The sequence below is a fragment of the Cannabis sativa genome, chromosome 7, assembly GCF_029168945.1.
Source record: "Cannabis sativa cultivar Pink pepper isolate KNU-18-1 chromosome 7, ASM2916894v1, whole genome shotgun sequence".
Classification (NCBI taxonomy): Eukaryota; Viridiplantae; Streptophyta; class Magnoliopsida; order Rosales; family Cannabaceae; genus Cannabis; species Cannabis sativa.
Genome location: NC_083607.1, coordinates 17,375,086 through 17,396,956, shown reverse-complemented (window position 1 = coordinate 17,396,956; position 21,871 = coordinate 17,375,086). Strand labels below are relative to the sequence as shown.

The 21,871-nt window shown below is 29.8% G+C and overlaps 2 protein-coding genes across 4 annotated transcripts in view; both read right to left on the bottom strand.

Moving 5' to 3' along the window:
- The window catches only part of LOC115697515 (uncharacterized), an 84,344-nt gene that overhangs the window by 36,776 nt on the left and 25,697 nt on the right, over positions 1 to 21,871 (bottom strand). The window lies entirely within an intron of this gene.
- On the bottom strand, positions 15,321 to 16,388 carry LOC133039659 (uncharacterized). The gene is made up of 2 exons (XM_061118567.1): positions 15,823 to 16,388; positions 15,321 to 15,777 (listed from the first exon to the last, which is right to left on the bottom strand). The coding sequence occupies exons 1-2, from the start codon at positions 16,386 to 16,388 to the stop codon at positions 15,321 to 15,323; spliced, it is 1,023 nt and encodes a 340-aa protein (XP_060974550.1).

Genomic DNA, 21,871 nt, shown 5'->3' with positions numbered 1-21,871 from the left:
TTTGGCCTTTTGTTGTAGGAAAGAAGTGTAGTCTTTCTGCACTTGTATGAGCTTTGTTCTAGCCTTCAATTCTTCATCAATCATATCCTCATTTAAAGGATTCTGCTATAAACTTTTCTGCACTTCTTCAAGTTCTCCCTGTGCCCTCATAACTGCTGTATGTATATCAGAATATCCAGCCTTGTTTATCTCTTTAAGAATAGGTTTGAGAGCCTTTAACATCTTGGTGCCTTTGATCTGCTTCCTCCAAACAGTCTGAACTTTATTTCCAAACTCAGCATAGCTTTTCCACATTCTAAAGTAACGAAAGGTTTCATACCATCAACCCTCCTAGGATACAAAAAACGTATACCAGGAGAGTGATCGAATAAACCTTCATTCATGAAATTAACTTCAGCATTTTGATACCGATCTAGCCAAGCTTGGTTAGCCATGACTCTATCAATTTTGGAACAGATTCTGTCTCTACCCTGCTGCTTATTCGACCAAGTGAAAAAATTCCCCGTCGTTTTCACATCTTCTAATTGGCAATCATTTACACAATTAGCAAAAGCTGTGTCAGGATAGAACTTGACCTTGTGCCCAACTCTCTCCTCCTTGGAGAGGATATCATTAAAATCTCCCATCAAAAGCCAGTTTTCTTTAGTAGCCAACTCACTTAAATCCTTCCATAAAACCTGCCTACCGTTCTTGTCATTGAATGCATAGATTATAGTAACAAAACTACTATAAGTGTGATCCATTGTAGAGACATTTAAATGCATTAATTGACTAGTACATTTAATAATATCTACAATGTACCTCACTAGATTCCAAGCAATGACAATCCTTCCTCCATGATGGCAAGCTATATTTTTTGAGAAACACCATCCATCAAATACATTGAGGTACAAGGTCCCCAATTTGTGAACCTTGACCCTTGTCTCTGTTGGGTTTTATGCCCTAAATAAAACTCATTTCAATATAATCAGATTTACTTATTAATATAGATCAGAAATAACATTTAATGTTGCATGGTTCACATGATTTATTTCATGATTATATGTACATAATGTATAAATTCATCTGAAATTCTTTTCACATACTTGATCCTGTTTATTGTGTCGTCAACACTTTGGAAAGTAAACATTACTATGTGAATAAAGTTTCCTAGATTTATCAGACATAGGGTTTTACTGATATGATAATCTACAACAGAGTTTACTTGCATTTGGAGAAATGCTATGTTCTTTCCAGAGCATTGGTTAAAGTAAAGCTCAGGTTGGATGCATGGAGTATGCATCGAAAGGGGCCGATATTGAACTTTGACTTAGATTTATTAAACTTACCGTAAAATCTATTCAAGTCAATATCGCCTAGTTGATCCTAGATCAAATGATCTTAATCCTGTTATGATTAGGCTCATCTCAAGAGGCTATTCGTGTTCTTTGATTTGTTAGTTAAGCCTACTTTTAGGTCAGGGTGATACGTACATTTTGGGAACACGGTAGTGCAATTGAGTGGGAGCGCTAACATAAACATGGTATCTATAGCTTCTATCTGGCGAATAGTAAGTAAAGGATGATCTCCTTCGAGCTTGACCAAACGAAAATAAATGGTGGAGTACTCATTTCACATAAGCTGAAATATCATTTATACGGGGTTAAGTGTTTTACGGATTAAATACATTGTAGGGTGTAATGGTAATCTAATCCCTTTACAGTGTAGATCATTCATATAGAGGATCATTGATTAAATTAGGATTATAACAATAGATAACTAATGATGTGTCTATATGGTGGAACATATAGAGCATTCTATATACTGAGAGTGCAATTCTAAGTTCTATGCGTGGATTCAACGAAGAATTAATAAGTCAGTGAATTTAGGTTATAAATTCTTGATCTGCTTATTGGAAGCTCAGTTATATAGACCCATGGTCCCCCCACTAGTTGAGATAATATTGCTTGTAAGACTCATATAATTGGTTTTGATTAATCAATTATAATTCTCAATTTAGACTATGTCTATTTGTGAATTTTTCACTAAGTAAGGGCGAAATTGTAAAGAAAGAGTTTTAGGGGCATATTTTTTAATTATGATACTTTGTATGGTTCAATTAATAAATATGATAAATGACAATATTATTTAATAATTATTTATAGTTATTAAATAGTTAGAATTGACATTTAAATGGTTGAATTAGAAAATTGGCGTTTTTGAGAAAATCAGATGCAGAAAAGATAAAACTGCAAAATTGCAAAAAGTGAGGCCCAAATCCATACAGTATGCCGGCCACTTTTGTAGGGTTTTACCTCTGATATTTTCATTATTTTAATGCCAAATAATTCAAACCTAACCCTAGTGGAATGCTATAAATAGTTAGTGAAGGCTTCAGGAAATTTACACTTAACTTACACACTTTTCCTTCAGAGAAAACCTGAGCCTTCTCTCTCTATACCTAGCCGCCACCTTCTTCTCTTTCTTCCCTCTTCAATTTCCAAATTACTTAGTGTTAGAGTAGTGCCCACACACAGCAAGTGATACCTCAATCATAGTGAGGAAGATCGTGAAGAAAGACTTTGAGCAAGAAGGAGTTTCAGCACTAAAGAAGGAGAGAAAGAGATCCAGGTTCAGATCTTAATAATACTCTGCGACAGAAAGGATACAAGGGTTAGAGATCTGAACAGAAAGAGTCATATTATTTCGCTGCACCAAATGTAAGGTTTCTCATACTTTATATGTGTTTATTTCATAATCGTTTTAGAAGTTCATATTTAGGGTGTTAATCAACATACTTGTGAGTAGATCTAAGATCCTGGTAAAATAATATCCAACAACTGGCCTCAGAGCCATGATAATTGATTTGCTTGCAAGAAATTTGGACTTAAAACGATTTGTTTGTGTTTTGGATGGTATCATGTTGTTTTGAGTGTTGTTTGATGATTGATTGATGTTTGTGAATTTTTGTGAAAAATAATTGAATATCTGTTTCTGAAATTATTTTTATTGGATAGTATGGAAAAAATTAAGCAATTTACTTTTTACGAACTCGGTTTCGATTTAATTTGAATTAGTTATGATTTTTTGAAGTTTCGAAAAATATCGGGATGGTAATCCTTTGCACCACGCGCGCGGAAATCATGCAGCACCCTTGCTGCGCCGTGTTTCCTCGCCCAAGCACTCCCTTTCGCGCCCATGGACAGTATGCAATGCATAATATCTGTACAGCTCGCATTTTTTTCGTTTTTCTTCGATTTTTCCTGCTATTTCATGGATTTAACTTCCGATTTTTTGTGTAGTTTTGTATTTAAACATTTACTATTCCTAATTCAATTCTAAATATCATAATTAAATTAATTAATTTTTTTTTAAAAATTAATTCATGATATTAGTGTAATTTGAATTTGAAAATAGTAAATATCTATCTTTTTTGCTTAATTATCTATCTTATTTTTAAATTTGATTATATCTTATCTTATTTTTAAATTTAAGGTCAGATTTTAAATTTTTAATTAAATATTTTTTTAAATAATTTGACCTTATTTAAATTTAAAATAAGATAACTATAATCATGTAATTTTAAATAGAAATAAGATATTTTGCTAACTTTTAAATTTTGTTATTTTATTTATTTAAATTAAATCATAAAATCTGAAAAAGATATTTATTTATCTTTTTTATTTTTATTGAATATTTAATTTATGAAATAACATTACATTTTTAAAAGTAGTTAGCAAATTTTGAAATGATATTTAGGTTAGTTGAAACTTAATTTTTCAAAATTGTAGGTTTAATTTTAAATATTATTTTATTAATTTCGAAAATATTTAAATTTTTTTTAATTTTTTTTATTTTCAAAAATAATTTTTTTTTAATTAATTTTTCGAAATTATTTATTTAAAATTAAAGAAGTCCTACATCCAACTATCCAGCTAATCTTGTTGCAGGAATATATGTTTTAGCTTGTTTGTAAGTTTTTTTAAACCTATTATTGCTTGATTGCAAATAGCCATGGTTAACTTGTTGACAGATCCAATGATCTGATTTTAACTCATGGCTCCCTTAGTCAAGTAAATAATTTGTAACAGTTATATTTACAATCTTCTTTCATTTGTGTATGACTTAGCAACATGATAGGATCCATCCAAATTGTGTGCCTGTGTTAGCCTATGTGTTTAATTTTATTATAGATGCATATATGTTGTTGTTGCTAAATAAAATATCATAGTTCTTGATAGATTTTATCTAGGCCCATTTAGTTTTGGGCCTATTCAATTAATAACAGTTGTTCATTTTAAGGTTAAATTCCTCTCTTTTGGGCCTTGTGTGAGAGTTGGGAGCCATAGAAGTGGGTACGACATACTGAACCCAGCACCCCCTCACATGAACCACCCCAATTGTGAAGGCCCATTTGCCTGATTTGAATAACTGTACTAGGTTAATTAAATTAGTTTAACCTAATAAAATTGATTAGCAACATAATTAATTTCATTTATTTTGAAATTAATTTAGGTGTCGTTTGGTAACGCTTTTGTTTTTTAATTTTTTAATCACAGAATGAAAGTAAAATTTTTGTTTTTAAAAAATTTATTTCTGAAAAACAAAAATGTGTTCTGTAACCACTTTTGTTTTTAAATTTTAAAAACAGAAAATAAAAGTGTGTTCTGTAAAATTTATTTTTATTTTTATTTTTTGATTTTATTTAAGTCGGGTCTAGGTCCGAGGTCGGATTTGGGTTCAAGTCAAAAGCCGAGTTCAGCGCCAGGGCCGTGGGGAGGGGATTTGGGTCCGGGTCTGGTCGTAATCCAAAAGATTGATTAAGAAACAAAAACTATTTAAAAAAATATTGAAAGAGTTTTTTTTTTGTTTTTAAAATTTTGATTTCTAATTATAAAATTGAAAAGTAAAAACAGTTTTATAGAACATGTTTTTGAAAAAAAAAATCACTTTTCTACTTTTAAAAACAAAAAACTGATTAAAAAAGTGTTACCAAACACCACCTTAAGAAAACCATAGTTTAAAGAATTTTATATTCTAAGCTAAACTATATGCAAACCTCCACTTCTACCCGATTTCCTACGCCATGGTTGAGGCTGAGAACAATGACAGTTGGAAATGGTTTATTCAACACTTAATGGAGCAAATTGGAGAGCGACATCCCAATGGTCAGCCTTGGTGCATAATGAGTGACAGGCAAAAGGTAATTCTTTCTTCCTAATACTTGTGCTTTTTTCCTCACTATCTGTTTTGGGTGAGGTCTAATACATTCTTTTTAGTGTAATGATTATTCTTTTTATATCGATCTTGGTCAAATATTTTATTATACTAAACTCAATGGTTATATTTTAATATCATGGTGTAGGGTTTAATTGAGGTTGTGACTCATATACCTGATAGTCACCATCGCTATTGTTGTTTCCACATTGAAAGAAACATGACGAAAGAATTTGGCACTTCTTAGCTTAAAAACATGTTTTGGGCAGCAGCTGAGACGGGAAATGTTCATATGTTTCAGCAAATTATGGACCAAATCAAGGAATTTAATAAAAATGCATACAACTGGTTGACTAACATTGATGCAAAACATTGGTCAATGAGTTGTTTTGACACGTCTTCAAAGGTAGAGCATCTAACAAATAACCATGTTGAATCATTCAATGATTGGATTGATGAGGTACGTTTCAAGCCACCAATCGAGTAACTAGAAGGTCTTCGAATCCAAAACACAGAAATGATGTACTCAAGAAAGTGTTGGGTTTTATGCCCTAAATAAAACTCATTTCAATATAATCAGATTTATTTATTAATATAGATCAGAAATAACATTTAATGTTGCATGGTTCACATGATTTATTTCATGATTATATGTACATAATGTATAAATTCATCTGAAACCCTTTTCACATACTTGATCATGTTTATTGTGCCGTCAACACATTGGAAAGTAAACATGACTATGTGAATAAAGTTTCCTAGATTTATCAGACATAGGGTTTTACTGATATGATAATCTACAACAGAGTTTACTTGCATTTGGAGAAGTGCTATGTTCTTTCCAGAGCATTGGTTAAAGTAAAGCTCAGGTTGGATGCATGGAGTATGCATCGGAAGGGATTGATATTGAACTTTGACTTAGATTTATTAAACTTACCGTAATATCTATTCAAGTCAATATCGCCAAGTTGATCCTAGATCAAATGTTCTTAATCCTGTTATGATTAGGCTTAATCTTGAAAGGCTATTCGTGTTCTTTGATTTGTTAGTTAAGCCTACTTTTAGGTCAGGGTGATACGTACATTTTGGGAGCACGGTAGTGCAATTGAGTGGGAGCGGTAACATAAACATGGAATCTATAGCTTCTATCTGGCGAATAGTAAGCAAAGGATGATCTCCTTCGAGCTTGACCAAACGAACATAAATGGTGGAGTACTCATTTCACATAAGCTGAAATATCATTTATACGGGGTCAAGTGTTTTAAGGAATAAATACATTGTAGGGTGTAACGGTATTTAATCCCTTTACAGTGTAGATCATTCATATAAAGGATCATTGATCACATTAGGATTATAACAATGGATAACTAATGATGTGTCTATATGGTGGAACATATAGAGCATTCTATATACTGAGAGTGCAATTCTAAGTTTTATGCGTGGATTCAACGAAGAATTAATAAGTTAGTGAATTTTAGTGCTAAATTCTTGATCTACTTATTGGAAGCTCGGTTATATAGACCCATGGTCCCCGCACTAATTGTGATAATATTGCTTGTAAGACTCATGTAATTGGTTTTGATTAATCAATTATAATTCTCAATTTAGACTATGTCTATTTGTGAAATTTTCACTAAGTAAGGGCGAAATTGTAAAGAAAAAGTTTTAGGGGCATATTTGTTAATTATGATACTTTGTATGGTTCAATTAATAAATATGATAAATGACAATATTATTTAATAATTATTTATAGTTATTAAATAGTTAGAATTGGCATTTAAATGGTTGAATTAGAAAATTGACATTTTTTAGAAAATCAGATGCAGAAAAGATAAAACTGCAAAATTGCAAAAAGTGAGGCCCAAATCCACTTGTATAGGGCCAACCACTTTTGTAGGAAATTTAAACTGATTTTTTCATTATTTTAAATAATTCAAACCTAACCCTAGTGGAATGCTATAAATAGATAGTGAAGGCTTCAGGAAATTTACACTTAAATTTCTACACTACTGATTCAGAAAAAACTGAGCCTTCTCTCTCCCTATCTTTGGCTGACCCTTCTCTTTCTCCTTCCCTCTTCAATTTTGAAAATCTTAGTGTGAGAGTAGTGCCCACACACATCAAGTGATACCTCAATCATAGTGAGGAAGATCGTGAAGAAAGATCATCAGCAAAGGAGTTTCAGCATCAAAGATTTAGAGAAAGAGATCCAGGTTCAGATATTGATAATGCTCTGCTACAGAAAGGAATCAAGGGCTAGATATCTGAACGGAAGGAGTCATATTATTCCGCTGCACCCAATGTAAGGTTTCTTTAACTTTATATGTGTTTATTTCATCGTTTTAGAAAGTTCTTATTTAGGATGTTAATAACCATACTTGTGAGTAGATCTAAGATCCTGGTAAAATAAATTCCAACAACTGGCCTCAGAGCCATGGTAATTGATTTACTTGCAAGAAATTTGGACTTTAAAACGATTGTTTGTTTGTTTTTGGATGGTATCATGTTGTATTGAGTGTTATTTGATGATTGATTGATGTTTGTGAAATTTTCGTGAAAAATAATTGCGATTTTATCTCTGGAATTATTTTTATTGGATAGTATGGAAAAAATAATTTGGACTTTTATTGATTGATGCACCACCAATGACAAGTTCTGAACCGGTTAACAAAAAGAGAGGTAGGGGAGACCACGTGGTAGAGGTCATGGAAGAATACATTATACAACAAATCAGGTAATCTTTTTTAAAATCTACGTCAATGTTTATAAAATATACAAGATGAGTGTTTTTAATTACTTTCTTATTTTAGGAAAATTATCAACCTCAAGAAAGTATTGAAGAACATACTTTAAAGAATGCAGAGAAGCTTAATATACATGGAGCACCCTCGGATCTTTTCCAGTCACAACCTACCCAATGAAGTTTGTAGAGTTGCCAAATTTAGTGTCTTTTGATTTATATGTTTGTAGTGAAAAATGTAGGTTTATTAGGATTACATGTTTGATTAGTGCGTTGGACGCTAAAAATTAGCAAGCTTACGTGTTTTGGTTAGTGCTTTTGACACTAAAAGTTAGCAAACTTACATGTTTTGGTTAGTACTTTAAACACTAAAATGTAGCAGATTTATGTGTTTTTTTTTAAAGGTTTATGTAGCAGGTTTATGTGTTTTGAGCAAGAATACCCAAAAGGTAAAAAATATATTTGGTTTTTAAGTTATTTTTATTTATTTGTTTAAAATATAGAAAATATATTAGCTATTAAAAAAATTTAGTTAAAATTAATAGTTGGACTAAAATTGGGTTATAATATTATTTAACAAAATATAGAGTTTAATTGATAATTTTTATAAAATATAAGATTCAAAATGGTAATTTTAATTTTTTATTTTACTTTTATAAGTTATATAAAATATATTATATATTTAAAAAATTAAATAAAAATGAAAATGAAAATCTGGGGTCATTTTGGTCATATTCAAAAAAAAGTTTGACCATAATTGAGCTCAGGGTCCAATTATGTGTTATTTATAAAAACAGAGGGTCCAAATTGTCATTTAATAAAACAGAAGGTCTAATTGGTAACTTTTGTAAAATACAAGGTCCAAAATGGTATTTACCCTTTATTTTAATCACCATCTAAGTATAATTTTATAAATAATAAATTAAATTTTAATTTAGAATTTTAATTCTAAATTCGATATTTAATGAATATACTTTATTATAAATAATAATAAAAATACATTTTAAAGAATGAGCTTTATTATTAAGATATTCGATCTCCATTGTTGGTTTTACATCGCGTTTGTTTTAGTGAGTAATCCTCCCTAATGGAGGAACGTTCATTAGCAATTTCGCACCATTTAATCTCGAAAGATAAGTAGTTTGTAAGTGTTTTATATGGTATGGATCACCCTAATGGTGGCGACCATATTTGACTTGCAAATTATGAAACAATGGTAGAAGCTCATAAGATAGAATTGCCTTGACTCTCGCCTAAACGGGACAACGCTGAATTCCAATCTTGATCGAATAAAAGGTTGCTAGAATGTTTAACATTTTAGATGAGCTGACAACTCTATTCAATGGATGGTAGCTTTGACTCTCGCCTAAATGGGACACTGATATCAGTTTGTTGAAAACCTTGGAAATTATTTAGGATTGTATGTTTTAGTATTTTCACTTGTCATTCCTACTTGCTATATGTTTAATAATTTCTGAATTGTGTATGAATTTATATTGACCCATGTTATTTTCTGTTATTAAATTGTAGTTTAATTTCGAATCTTCATTGTTGGTCTAACTTGATTTGTTTATCTAATGAGATATATCCCTAATGGATTTTCACCATTAGACATACATAATAGTGTTAGATCTCGAAAGATAAATATTGTATATGCAACATCTAGCTGTTCATCAATTGATGACACCTTAGACTAGTATTTTTACGATATGAAACAAGAAGATTGTATAAATAAGATTACTTTGACTTTCGCTAATCGAAGCATCGTTGGATTCTTATTTAAACAACGAAATTATCCTAATTCCTCCTAGTTTATTCATTTCGAATTAGCTCAATAACATATCATTGGATGAATGGTCTATGAATCATTTAATGCCATTCTATTTTCTTTTAAGAAATTAAATGACACTTTTGATTATATTCTCGAAATTCTATCCCAAAATGATATAAATCCTCAATCTTAGAAATCTCCTACTTGTATGGGCAAATCTTAGAGTTTAAATTAGTAGTGGTGGTCCAAGAAAGAATTACTCATTATATTTGGTATAAATTTAAGTCTTTGACTTTAATTTTAGATTCCTAACAGAAATATTCTTATATTTCTAATTCCAGAATTCAATACAGTTACACTTTCACAAGTGTTTAATAACCATTTTCTAACAATGGATTCAAACTGTATGGAATATGAGTTTAGTATTCTGTGAGGATCCACTTGCAATATTTTAAGAACTCTTTGTTACTATACCTAAGTAATCAGAAAGACACAACCACATTTTTTTTATTCTATGGCATTTGTATCTTGTTCATAGTGGTTTTGACAAGATCAATCTCTGCAATGAGTTAATATGCCTATATCCACTGAAAGTAGTTCATCTCATTCGCAGATGGATGTACATTCAGGGGTGGATATGAGTTTTTCGTTGTATTCTTAAAACGATAACTCTAGATTATACCTTATGCAAAGAAATTTTAAATGTTTGAAAAATTTCATAAATTTCTAGCAATGGTTAAAACCATTAAGGTAAGTGGTTAAAGATCTTGCGAACTGATAGGGGTGGAGAAATAGTTAGTAGATATGCAGTTCAAAGATAATTAATTTGATTTTTGAATTATATCCAAACTTACCTCCCCAGAAATTTTGATTTGCATATTGATGATTAGTTACTAGTCGTTGCCTAAGACCTTCTATGGTAATACAATTTCAGAATGATGTAATGGTTGTATACTTAATGCAATTCATTACTAGATTCATGGATGACCTAATCCAAATCTTAAGAAAAGCTAGAACTGTTAACCATGGTTTGCATGTTTGTTAGCTATTCTAAGTGATTAGGGGTGGACCATCCCATAGTCAATAGATAAGAAAGTGTTTGTTTAAACAAATACTACTTTTCTAAGAAAATGACTAAGTCTGAAAATAAAGTATCAAATAAAGGAGATATTTATTTCTTGATTCCAAAAGTGTTCTATCATCTTATTTGACATATGATGATCCCACTGCCTCTGTTGTCTTGTCACAACCGAAGAGGTAAATACCATTTAGTTTTCTTAGACATAATTCACGGTACCTTGTCGTAGTGGGAGAGTTTCTAGGAACTCACCTTCTTATGACTTGGAAGACACTAGTGATTAAAATCCATTGTGAGTTTAAACAAGTAATGGATTGTCAAGATAAGAAACTAAGAAGAAAAGCCAATAGAACTATGGTTTAATCCATTCACATGGAGTAACCTAAATTTTTCTATTACAAGGACATCAAAGGAAATTTTGTGTATAAGTCTATTCAATGGACTTAACAAGACTTCCTGTTCCTAGTATTATAGGTTTGAGTTTATCTAAACCTATGGCTTGTGGTATACCTGGTAATTACTTACTCTAATGCAAGCAACTTACTTTAGTAAGATGCTGAAGCATTTTCTTTCTAATGACAATCTATAGAAGCTTCACAACTTCCTAGGCATAGATTTTATTTATCTAAGGAAAAGTCTCAACTATTCCAGAAAAGATAAAGCCATGAAAGAATTTCTTATATCAACAGTGAGAGGTCTCAGATATGCTTTAGTATGCCTTAGACCAGACACCTGCTGTTGAGTGGGAGTAATGAGTAGGTATCAGATTAATCCAGGAGAAGAACATTGGAAGACAATCAAGTAAATCTTAAGATTAAGAAGAGGAACTATATGTTAGTCAATAAGGGTGTATTTAAAACTCTTAGACTACACCACATCAGATTTCGAGATTTGCCTTTGTGCTAGAAAATCTTTCTGATAAGATGGTGATTACTCTGGGGGTGGAATGGTGATTTTGGAGAAGTGTAAAAACCTATCTGAAGTTTCTAGGTCTACCAGAAAGGGACTGAATGTTAAAGTTGCAGGAAAGGTACTTATTCAGTCTAAGGAAAGTTCTCTACAACTTTGGCACCATTCCAAATTGCCTTAACTACTAGTGTTATTTCCTGATTAACCAAAAGTAGTTGCCAAAGATATAGAATCCAGTATCCCAAAAAGAGTAGACATATAGAGAGGAATTTCACATTATCAATGATTTTGTGATTAAGGAAGAGTAATGGTGGAGAAAAGGTTGTGTTTAATACAACCTTTCAGATCCTATTACGAGGAGTTTACTACTACTACACTTGATTTGTATATCAAGGTGTTGAGATTATTTGAATTGCACTTTTTGTTTTATATTAGTGCAAGTGGGAGTTTGTTGGGTTTTATGCCCTAAATAAAACTCATTTCAATATAATCAGATTTACTTATTAATAAAGATCAGAAATAACATTTAATGTTGCATGGTTCACATGATTTATTTCATGATTATATGTACATAATGTATAAATTCATCTGAAACCCTTTTCTCATATTTGATCTTGTTTATTGTGTCGTCAACACTTTGGAAAGTAAACATGACTATGTGAATAAAGTTTCCTAGATTTATCAGACATAGGGTTTTACTGATATGATAATCTACAACAGAGTTTACTTGCATTTGGAGAAATGCTATGTTCTTTCCAGAGCATTGGTTAAAGTAAAGCTCAGGTTGGATGCATGGAGTATGCATCGGAAGGGACTGATATTGAACTTTGACTTAGATTTATTAAACTTACCGTAAAATCTATTCAAGTCAATATCGCCTAGTTGATCCTAGATCAAATGATCTTAATCCTGTTATGATTAGGCTCAATCTCAAGAGGCTATTCGTGTTCTTTGATTTGTTAGTTAAGCCTACTTTTAGGTCAGGGTGATACGTACATTTTGGGAACACGGTAGTGCAATTGAGTGAGAGCGCTAACATAAACATGGAATCTATAGCTTCTATCTGGCGAATAGTAAGTAAAGGATGATCTCCTTCGAGCTTGACCAAACAAAAATAAATTGTGGAGTACTCATTTCACATAAGCTGAAATATCATTTATACGGGGTTATGTGTTTTAAGGATTAAATACATTGTAGGGTGTAACGGTAATCTAATCCCTTTACAGTGTAGATCATTCATATAGAGGATCATTGATCAAATTAGGATTATAACAATGGATAGCTAATGATGTGTCTATATGGTGGAACATATAGAGCATTCTATATACTGAGAGTGCCATTTTAAGCTCTATGCGTGGATTCAACGAAGAATTAATAAGTTAGTGAATTTAGGTTATAAATTCTTGATTTGCTTATTGGAAGCTCGGTTATATAGACCCATGGTCCCCCCACTAGTTGAGATAATATTGCTTGTAAGACTCATATAATTGGTTTTGATTAATCAATTATAATTCTCAATTTAGACTATGTCTATTTGTTAATTATGATACTTTGTATGGTCCAATTAATAAATATGATAAATGACAATATTATTTAATAATTATTTATAGTTATTAAATAGTTAGAATTGACATTTAAATGGTTGAATTAGAAAATTGGCGTTTTTGAGAAAATCAGATGCAGAAAAGATAAAACTGCAAAATTGCAAAAAGTGAGGCCCAAATCCATACTGTATAGGGCCGGCCACTTTTGTAGGGTTTTACCTCTGATATTTTCATTATTTTAATGCCAAATAATTCAAACCTATCCCTAGTGGAATGCTATAAATAGATAGTGAAGGCTTCAGGAAAATTACACTAAAATTTCTACACTTTTCCTTCAGAGAAAACCTGAGCCTTCTCTCTCTATATCTAGCCGCCACCTTCTTCTCTTTCTTCCCTCTTCAATTTCGAAATTACTTAGTGTTAGAGTAGTGTCCACACACAGCAAGTGATACCTCAATCATAGTGAGGAAGATCGTGAAGAAATATTTTCAGCAAGAAGGAGTTTCAGCACTAAAGAAGGAGAGAAAGAGATCCAGGTTCAGATCTTGATAATACTCTGCGACAGAAAGGATACAAGGGTTAGAGATCTGAACGGAAGGAGTCATATTATTCCGCTACACCCAATGTAAGGTTTACTAAACTTTATATGTGTTTATTTCATCGTCTTAGAAAGTTCATATTTAGGGTGTTAATCAACATACTTGTGAGTAGATCTAAGATCATGGTAAAATAATCTCCAACAGTCTCGAGGAGCCCCACCAAACCAACACCCTGAGCCTGAATGAATTGTTTAATTAACCTCTGTTTTTGAGTGTTGTTGGCCCCCCGAACATTCCAGCATAGGAATCCATTTCCAAGAGAGGGATCTCCCCCAACTCTTATATTAGCTTGGTTTTCCTTCATTGGTTCTTCCTGTATTCCATGCTGTTCTCCACTACTACTTTCCAGAATGCTAAAAGCATTCTCTAGTTTAGTTCCTGCAGGAGCCTCGTTGCTTCTGGTTCTTTTCCCATTAGTGATTGCCTTAAATCCATCAGCATCCAGCTGGTCTTTAGCTTTATCATTCCTTTTATCAGCTTTAATTGCCCTTTCCTGCTTTGTCTGAGTTTTTTTCTTGCATTCCTCTGTCGTGTGACCCATACCAAAGCAGTGTTTACACAGATTGGACTTCCATTCATACTGAACAACAACATGTGTATTCATTCCATATTCGCTCTCAAATTCCACTAGTCCAGGCAATTCTTGGTCGAAGCTAACCTCTATTAGTACGCTAGGATAACTTAGCCTTTCTCTTTCATTAGTGACAGCACCTACCATTATTGGATTACCTATTTGTCCAACAATTTTGAATAAAGATTTCTGACCCCAATACTTGAGATCTAAGTCCTCAAGATGAATCTAAATTGGCACATTCTTCACATCTTCCTTTTCATGGTTTCATTATGACTGGTCTTCTATTGAAGAAGATGTAACCCCCATTCAACACAGAATCCCTGCTATCAATTGAGTTAAATCTAATAATGAAGATACCATAGGACATCATTTTCACTTTGTCAACTTTCTCATTCCAAATTCTTTTGGCAAATCCTTCAAGGGTGTGTAATGGTGGATTGGATCCAAGGACATAACACACCAGTAAAGGTTTCCAATAATTCACCTCTTCTTCAATGTCTTCTAGGTTTATCTTCACTTTCCTACTCTGTTGAGAACTCTTAAAAGAGTTTCCTAAATTCCGTACGACAGTTGCAGATCGCAGAATAGGTGGAGTAGGGTGCATACCTTTTGAAAGACTACTGTTACATTGCTAGTTGGCATTGATAAAGCTTATGAAGTCTTGTTGAGCATCTTCTCGTCTCTAGATTTCCCGTAATGAGCTTCGAGGAGACAGTGGTGGTTGAAAAAGATCCTCCTGATCCTGAATCGATTCCAATCTCCTTCTCCCTTACATCTCTCCGATTTCATCTTCTTCACTTTCAGTCAGTTCAAGCGGCTCTATATCAGCTAGATCTTCCATTGTACTGACTTGCGATTCACTCAGACTAGGTTTGGATTCCTTCTTCCTCGATTTTTTGGTCTCAGATTTCAATTTTCCCCCCTTTTTGACCTTGTTTTCGCCATAGCTTCAACAAAAGCTGCAAGAGCAGAAAACGAGGGAAAATAACTATAAATAACAAGATTGACTGGCCAGCAACTGTAATTGCTATTCATTGAACTATGAGGATTAATTCCATCTGCAGAAAGACCAAGGCAAAGATTTCTAGGATCCGAAAATAATTTTCGATACATATCGTCAATTTTCTTCCAAGATGGAGAATCCGCTGGATGACGCAATTTTCCATCCTTAATTCTCTCTTCGTCATGCCGTACAAGACTCTTTGAATGTTCTGGATTGTGAAATAATTGCTTAAACCTAGGGATGGGGGGAATATACCACAACAATTTTGCAGGAGTGCCAATTTTAAGCTCTTTCCCATTATCATTCAACTTCCAACGAGAGTACTTACACACAGGGCAATTACTAGCCTCAGCAAACTCATTCCTAAACAAAATGCAATTATTGGGGCATGCATGTATCTTTTCTTACTCCATGCCCAGTGATCGCAATACCTTCTTCGCCTCATAAGTACTACTAGGGATATTGTTACCTTCAGGGAAAATCTCACACATGTAAGAAAGTAGTTGAGAAAACCCATTGTCACTCCATCTATTTCTAGCCTTTAAATTATACATCCTAACCAAGAATGACATTTTTGTAACCTTAGACCCTGGATAAATTGGCTTTTCGGACTCCTCAATCAGTCTTACAATTTCATATGGGCGTTCTGCAAAATTTTCTTCTACATTGTTAAACATGTCATTATCAAAATTATTGTTCAATACATGCTCTCTGCGAGCTCTTTTCGAAGAATTCGGTCGAGTCACCCGCTCACCATGCCAAATCCAATTTTTGTATGACGAATCTATACCAAATTTGTAAAGGTGTACTCTTACGTCTACACCACTCAACTTTTTAAAATTTCGACACATCACACATGGGCAAGGTATCATATTAGGGTCGTCGCCATTTTTTATGGCAAATTCCATGAAATACTCAACACCCTCTTCATATTCCTTAGACAATTTATTTTCTTTCATCCATTCTTTATCCATATCTAACTAAAACCACCTAAAATAATTAAATCACATTAAGTAAGCTAAAAGATCAATCTATCGAGTTTTTAAACTATTTTTTTTATTTAAGTACTAGTTATTTAAAAATAATTCAATTTTTAAAAATTTCGGTAGAGTTTCCTCTGTTTATACAATATTTACCAATTTAATAAATCACCTATCAATTAACAACAAAAAACAATAAATGAAAATACAAAATCATCACCCATCCGACCATAGTTAATCGCAGAACCTACTTCACTACGTATGAATATTTAAGATATTCAAACTCATTTAACATGCATATTATTCCACCCATTCGACCGCAGTATAATCTCAGAACCTACTTCGCTATGGATAGATATCTAACATTTTCAAACTCCTCTAAAATTTTCATAATATTGTTAAACAAAATAATTAAGTCATTGTACATACCTCTGGCAATGAACAATCAAGAAAATTTTAATTTTTTTTTGTGAAAATAAGACTTGCTAATTATCAAGTAGTCCTGCATACAATATTAAGAATATCATAATAAAACTAGAAAAATAATAAAATTAATATACACATATTAACTAATATCCATCCAGTATATATATATAATTGTAAAAAAATCCACATAATGTGTAAAATAATATTTATAAATATTTTTTTGGTCGAATCATCTTGATCAAGGGTTGGGTTAAACTTATATTCAATCATAATAAAAATTATGTCACATTTTATTTTTCTGAAAGTAGGAGGGTGCCCAACGAGTGTTATAATTCTTAAGCTTTATAGGTTGAATGGAAGGACATATACATACAAAGAACCATAATTCTAAAAACGCAAACAATAAACAATCAAACAGACAGATTGAAATTATTAAATATATATATATAGTTTTGATATCATTAGTCGAATTGTGACATAGCTTTTTCTATTATAGAATTATACTTTTCAAAAGGAACAAATTAACAAACCTCCAAGTGATATATATATATATATATATATATTCTATATAAAGTGTGCTTTTATAACAAAATTCTTGGTTTATGAGAAATTCATGGGTGACTTTTTATTTATATTAAAAATAAAATGGTTTATGAGAAATTCATGGATCACTTTTTATTTATATATAATAAAATAAATCTCATTAAATCTAAAAGAAATAGCTGTTGTACATCTACGATTGGGTTTTCTTTAATTATTTATAGTATTCTTTTTCCTATTACAATTTGGACATTCCCATGGGATCACACATAATATTTCAATCCGCACTTTTCTTTTTTTTTTCTTCACAACTTAATAACAAAATATATAAGTAATAATAATAATAAAAAAAAAAAAGTGTGACTTTTATCAAAGTTCACAAAACTAAAGTTCACAAACCAAGCATTAATGGCAAAAAAAAAAAATCCAACAAAGTTTACAGCTGACAAATGATTGTAAGTGCTCGGCATATGCATTAGTTTCCAGGAGTAAAGTTTTTTAAAGTTACTTAATAATTTACATATATGTTGCAAACACAATATACAAAACTAAAGAAGAATATGGAAGAAAGAAGAGAACATTATTCACATCTAGACAGTAGAGATAATAATAGAAACTTTTCATTTTTTTTTTCTTTTTTTTATCAATTTTTTTTTCTTTTTGAATGAAGATAAATATGAAATTTTAATCGTAGAGAGTTTTATTTTAATAAAATATATTATTTTAAAATAATTTAAATTCAAATAATTTACTAGTATTTTGTTATAGAATACTACAGTAGAATCTCTATCCAAGAATACACTTGGGACCAAGAAAATAATATTCTAATTGAGAGGTTATAACTAAATAGAGTTACACTTGAAAAAAAAATTAAAATATCAAAAAATATCAATGTAACAAAAATACCAATAAACAATTCTTAATACTATATTATATTAAAATTATTTTCGAGTACATATAATATTTATACATGTACTATAATTTGAAAAAAATTATTAATTCTACATAAGTAAATTTATAAAACATATGTATATATTTTTTTTAAGATGTAATTATTCTTATATAGAGGTATATTTTATTAATAAGAGACTTAAAAAATGTATAACTAATTACAATATAGAGGTTATTCTTATTTATAACTGGCCCAAATTGGGACTTCATTTTTTTATAACAAAATAGAGATTATTCTTGAATAGAGTATTCTTGAATAGAGGTTCTACTGTATCACTTTTTGTTAAACATGGTTTTCACTTTTTTGTCGACACTACTATATTCAATTTATCAACGAACAAATAGACAATCCAGATATATGCGGACCCGGCTAGAATGAAAAGTGCAAAATACAAAAATTACACACTATTATCTCTATCGAAGCAAATGAAGATTGAAATCCACCAATGACTATCATTAGTTTTCTTATCTACAATTTTTAGACAAATGCTATCTTCAATTATTAACAATTTAGAGATTGATTTTTAATTTTCTTTTTATCTTACACCCATTTAAGTAATGTTTCTTTAAGTATTGGAACATCAATTTTTAATTTATTTTTGGATTAACTCAAGAACATATTTAAATCATCAAGCTTTATTAAACACTAATATATTGCATTCGGTATTCACTTTTAATTGACAACATTATAAACTATAATATTTAGATACACATAATAATAATCTTACCTAATAACTAATAATATTTTTTCTTTAATTTTTAATTGTATCACTTTCAAATAACATAGAAAAAAACTAGCATAAAATTTAGTATACGTGCCTCGCACGTAGCTTTTTGCTAGTATATATCTATAACCTATATAAAAGTGTGAATGTTTTTGGGCTTTTACTAATTAAATTACACAATTAGCCTTTACTATATATTTAATTACAAAAAAATTAAAGTAGGCCATTGAACTATTTTTTCATTAAGCTAAGTTTGCCCTCCAATTAACATTTTATTTTATGTGAAATATTTGTGAAAATGATCATTTTGTCTTGTGATTTTTTTTTCTTTTTGCTATAAATATTTTCAAATAAATAATGTTTCTTTATTTTTTTAAGCTAATTTTGGATTTGATAATGATTATCTATATAACCATGTCTATATATATATTAATTAATAATCATACAATATAATAAAGAAAATTATGTGTATGTATAATTAAATATTTGAGACAATATATATTGTATTATTTATGTGTATTCCATTTTAGTATTAGAAATAATATAAAATTTTAAAAATAATACTACCTCATTAATTAAAAATTATACTATAATTTTTTTTTTTAATATCAATAACTAATAACTATTATTTTAAAAAGTAATATTATTTTTGTAATTCTTTTCAAAAATAAATTATTTTGTAATATTCAATCTAACGTCATATTCAATTAATGATTAATAATTATTTTTTCTACAAAGTAATTTAAATTGTGTACCTTTAAATAATTATTTTTTAAAAGAATTAAATAATATTTTTCTTGCAGCAAAGAATCAAATAATATTTTAATCTTTAGAATGGTTTATTTATAAATTTTTAAATAACAAAATAAAAATAATTAAGAAAAATTATTTAGAAAATTGTAACTTATAATAATCACAGATGCGACCTTCTATATTTTGTAATAAAGTAAGTTGTTAGTCGCGACATAAAATAGTTGTGACAACATCCTGATCATGATTTACAAATTTTAAATGTAATTATAAAGGGGAATTTTAAAAAGGTTTTAATGTTATTATTTCTAAAACAACTTCTAATATATTTTTCGGAGATAGAAACTCAGAATGAGAAAGATAATTAATCATCAACATTCAAGTTCTTTCTTCTTTTTAAACTCTATTCAAACCATAATATTAAAAGTAAAAAAAAAATATCTCTATTATTATGTTAATTTTTTAAATAAAATAAATAAATTTTAAATTTTATAAACATATCAATAATAATATATAAGAGAAATTTTTATGCTGCACTCTTTACAAAATCGATACACTCTCTACTATTTTCAGCATCCATAATAATACACAGAAAGTTTTTACACCCTTACAATCTGTTGCATATGTGTCTCTTTTATTTTATACGTATGTAAAATTATTTGAATTCTATTTTTGTATAACTAAAGTAAACATCATCATATAAAGTGCATCTTTTAATTATTATCATTTTATAAATAGCACACAAGTCTTAAATAATTAAAATAAACATCATCATACAAAAAAAAATTAAGATTATAATTATTCACATATTATAAAAAAAAGTCGGCTGGTACACCTAATTTTAAGTGTGGTGCATTGTAAAAGAGCCTATTAATTTATATGTACACTGCTTTTTGGAAAAAAAAAAAAAATCAAAATGAAGGATAGAACTTCTATTTATGATTTATTTAAATAGAATAATTAGTGTTTTTATCATTCTATATGGAAGAATAAAAATATCCCTTTCCATTATCATAGTCTTTTATGTTAAATTTTACTTATTTTTACTATTAAAATATTGAATAATTAGCGTTTTTATCTTGAACTTTAACTATTATCATATTATGTCTTTTTATATATATATTTAATTTTTTTTATTGAAAATGCAATAAATCTTAAGAAAAAAAAATTTAATTCTTTCTCTAAAAAATTAAGTTCATTTAAACAAATCAGATTCAAGTTTCTTCATATTTATCAACTCATATCCATATTCGTTACGATATTTCTTTAGTTACAAACCTAAATTGATATTATCCTCAAAACATAAAAAATGAAGGTACAAATTTTTTTATCTAAATCAACAATAATATACTTTAGGTTGGATTTTTTTAATTATTAGAAAAAATATTTAATTAATATCTTTTTTTTTAAAAAAAAAAGAGGCATAATTTAGTAGTTGTCTATGTTCATGTGAAAATTAATTAATTTACAACGACTCATCAATTGTGAAATGATAAAAAAAAACTAAAGCTAACAAAAGTACTATATTTTTGTAAATGAAAGAGTTCACAAAACTTTATCATTATGATGTACATTTTAGAATATACAATTTGGTAGTATCAAGTTTTGGAGATAAAATACTAATTATTTTTTAAAATAGTTGTGCTTAAATATTTTTAGGAGCTCACACGTGCTTCGCACGTGAGATGCCACTAGTATATATATATATACTAGGCGGCAACTACATGCAATGCACGTTGAATGTTTTTTTTTTTTGGAATTTTTTTTATATTCATAAGAAATATTTTTAATATATTTAGTAGTTTCTTAAGAAATAAATTATATAAGTTGGTAGTGTTGTTATTTATTTGACCATATATATTGTTCCCCTAAATGAATGCATTTCAATTGTGGATTTATTTTTTCTATTTAAAATATTTGATATAATAATAATGTTAGGGTTTATAAAACACTCAAAGAAATATATAAATCACAGATCTAAACATATTCCTTAAGTACTTTAATATAGAAAACCCTAAATCATAAATTTATAAAGCCTTTGCTAAATTAAAGAAGAAGATGATGACAAAATATGAGCGGAAGCAC

Bases quoted from the DNA above. Each gene is read 5' to 3' on its own strand.
- LOC133039659 (XM_061118567.1), bottom strand. From the start codon at position 16,388: ATGGATAAAGAATGGATGAAAGAAAATAAATTGTCTAAGGAATATGAA. The intron at 15,778-15,822 runs GTAAGAAAAGAT...CATTTTGTTTAG, and splicing joins TTGCGATCACTGGGCATGGA to GAATGAGTTTGCTGAGGCTA.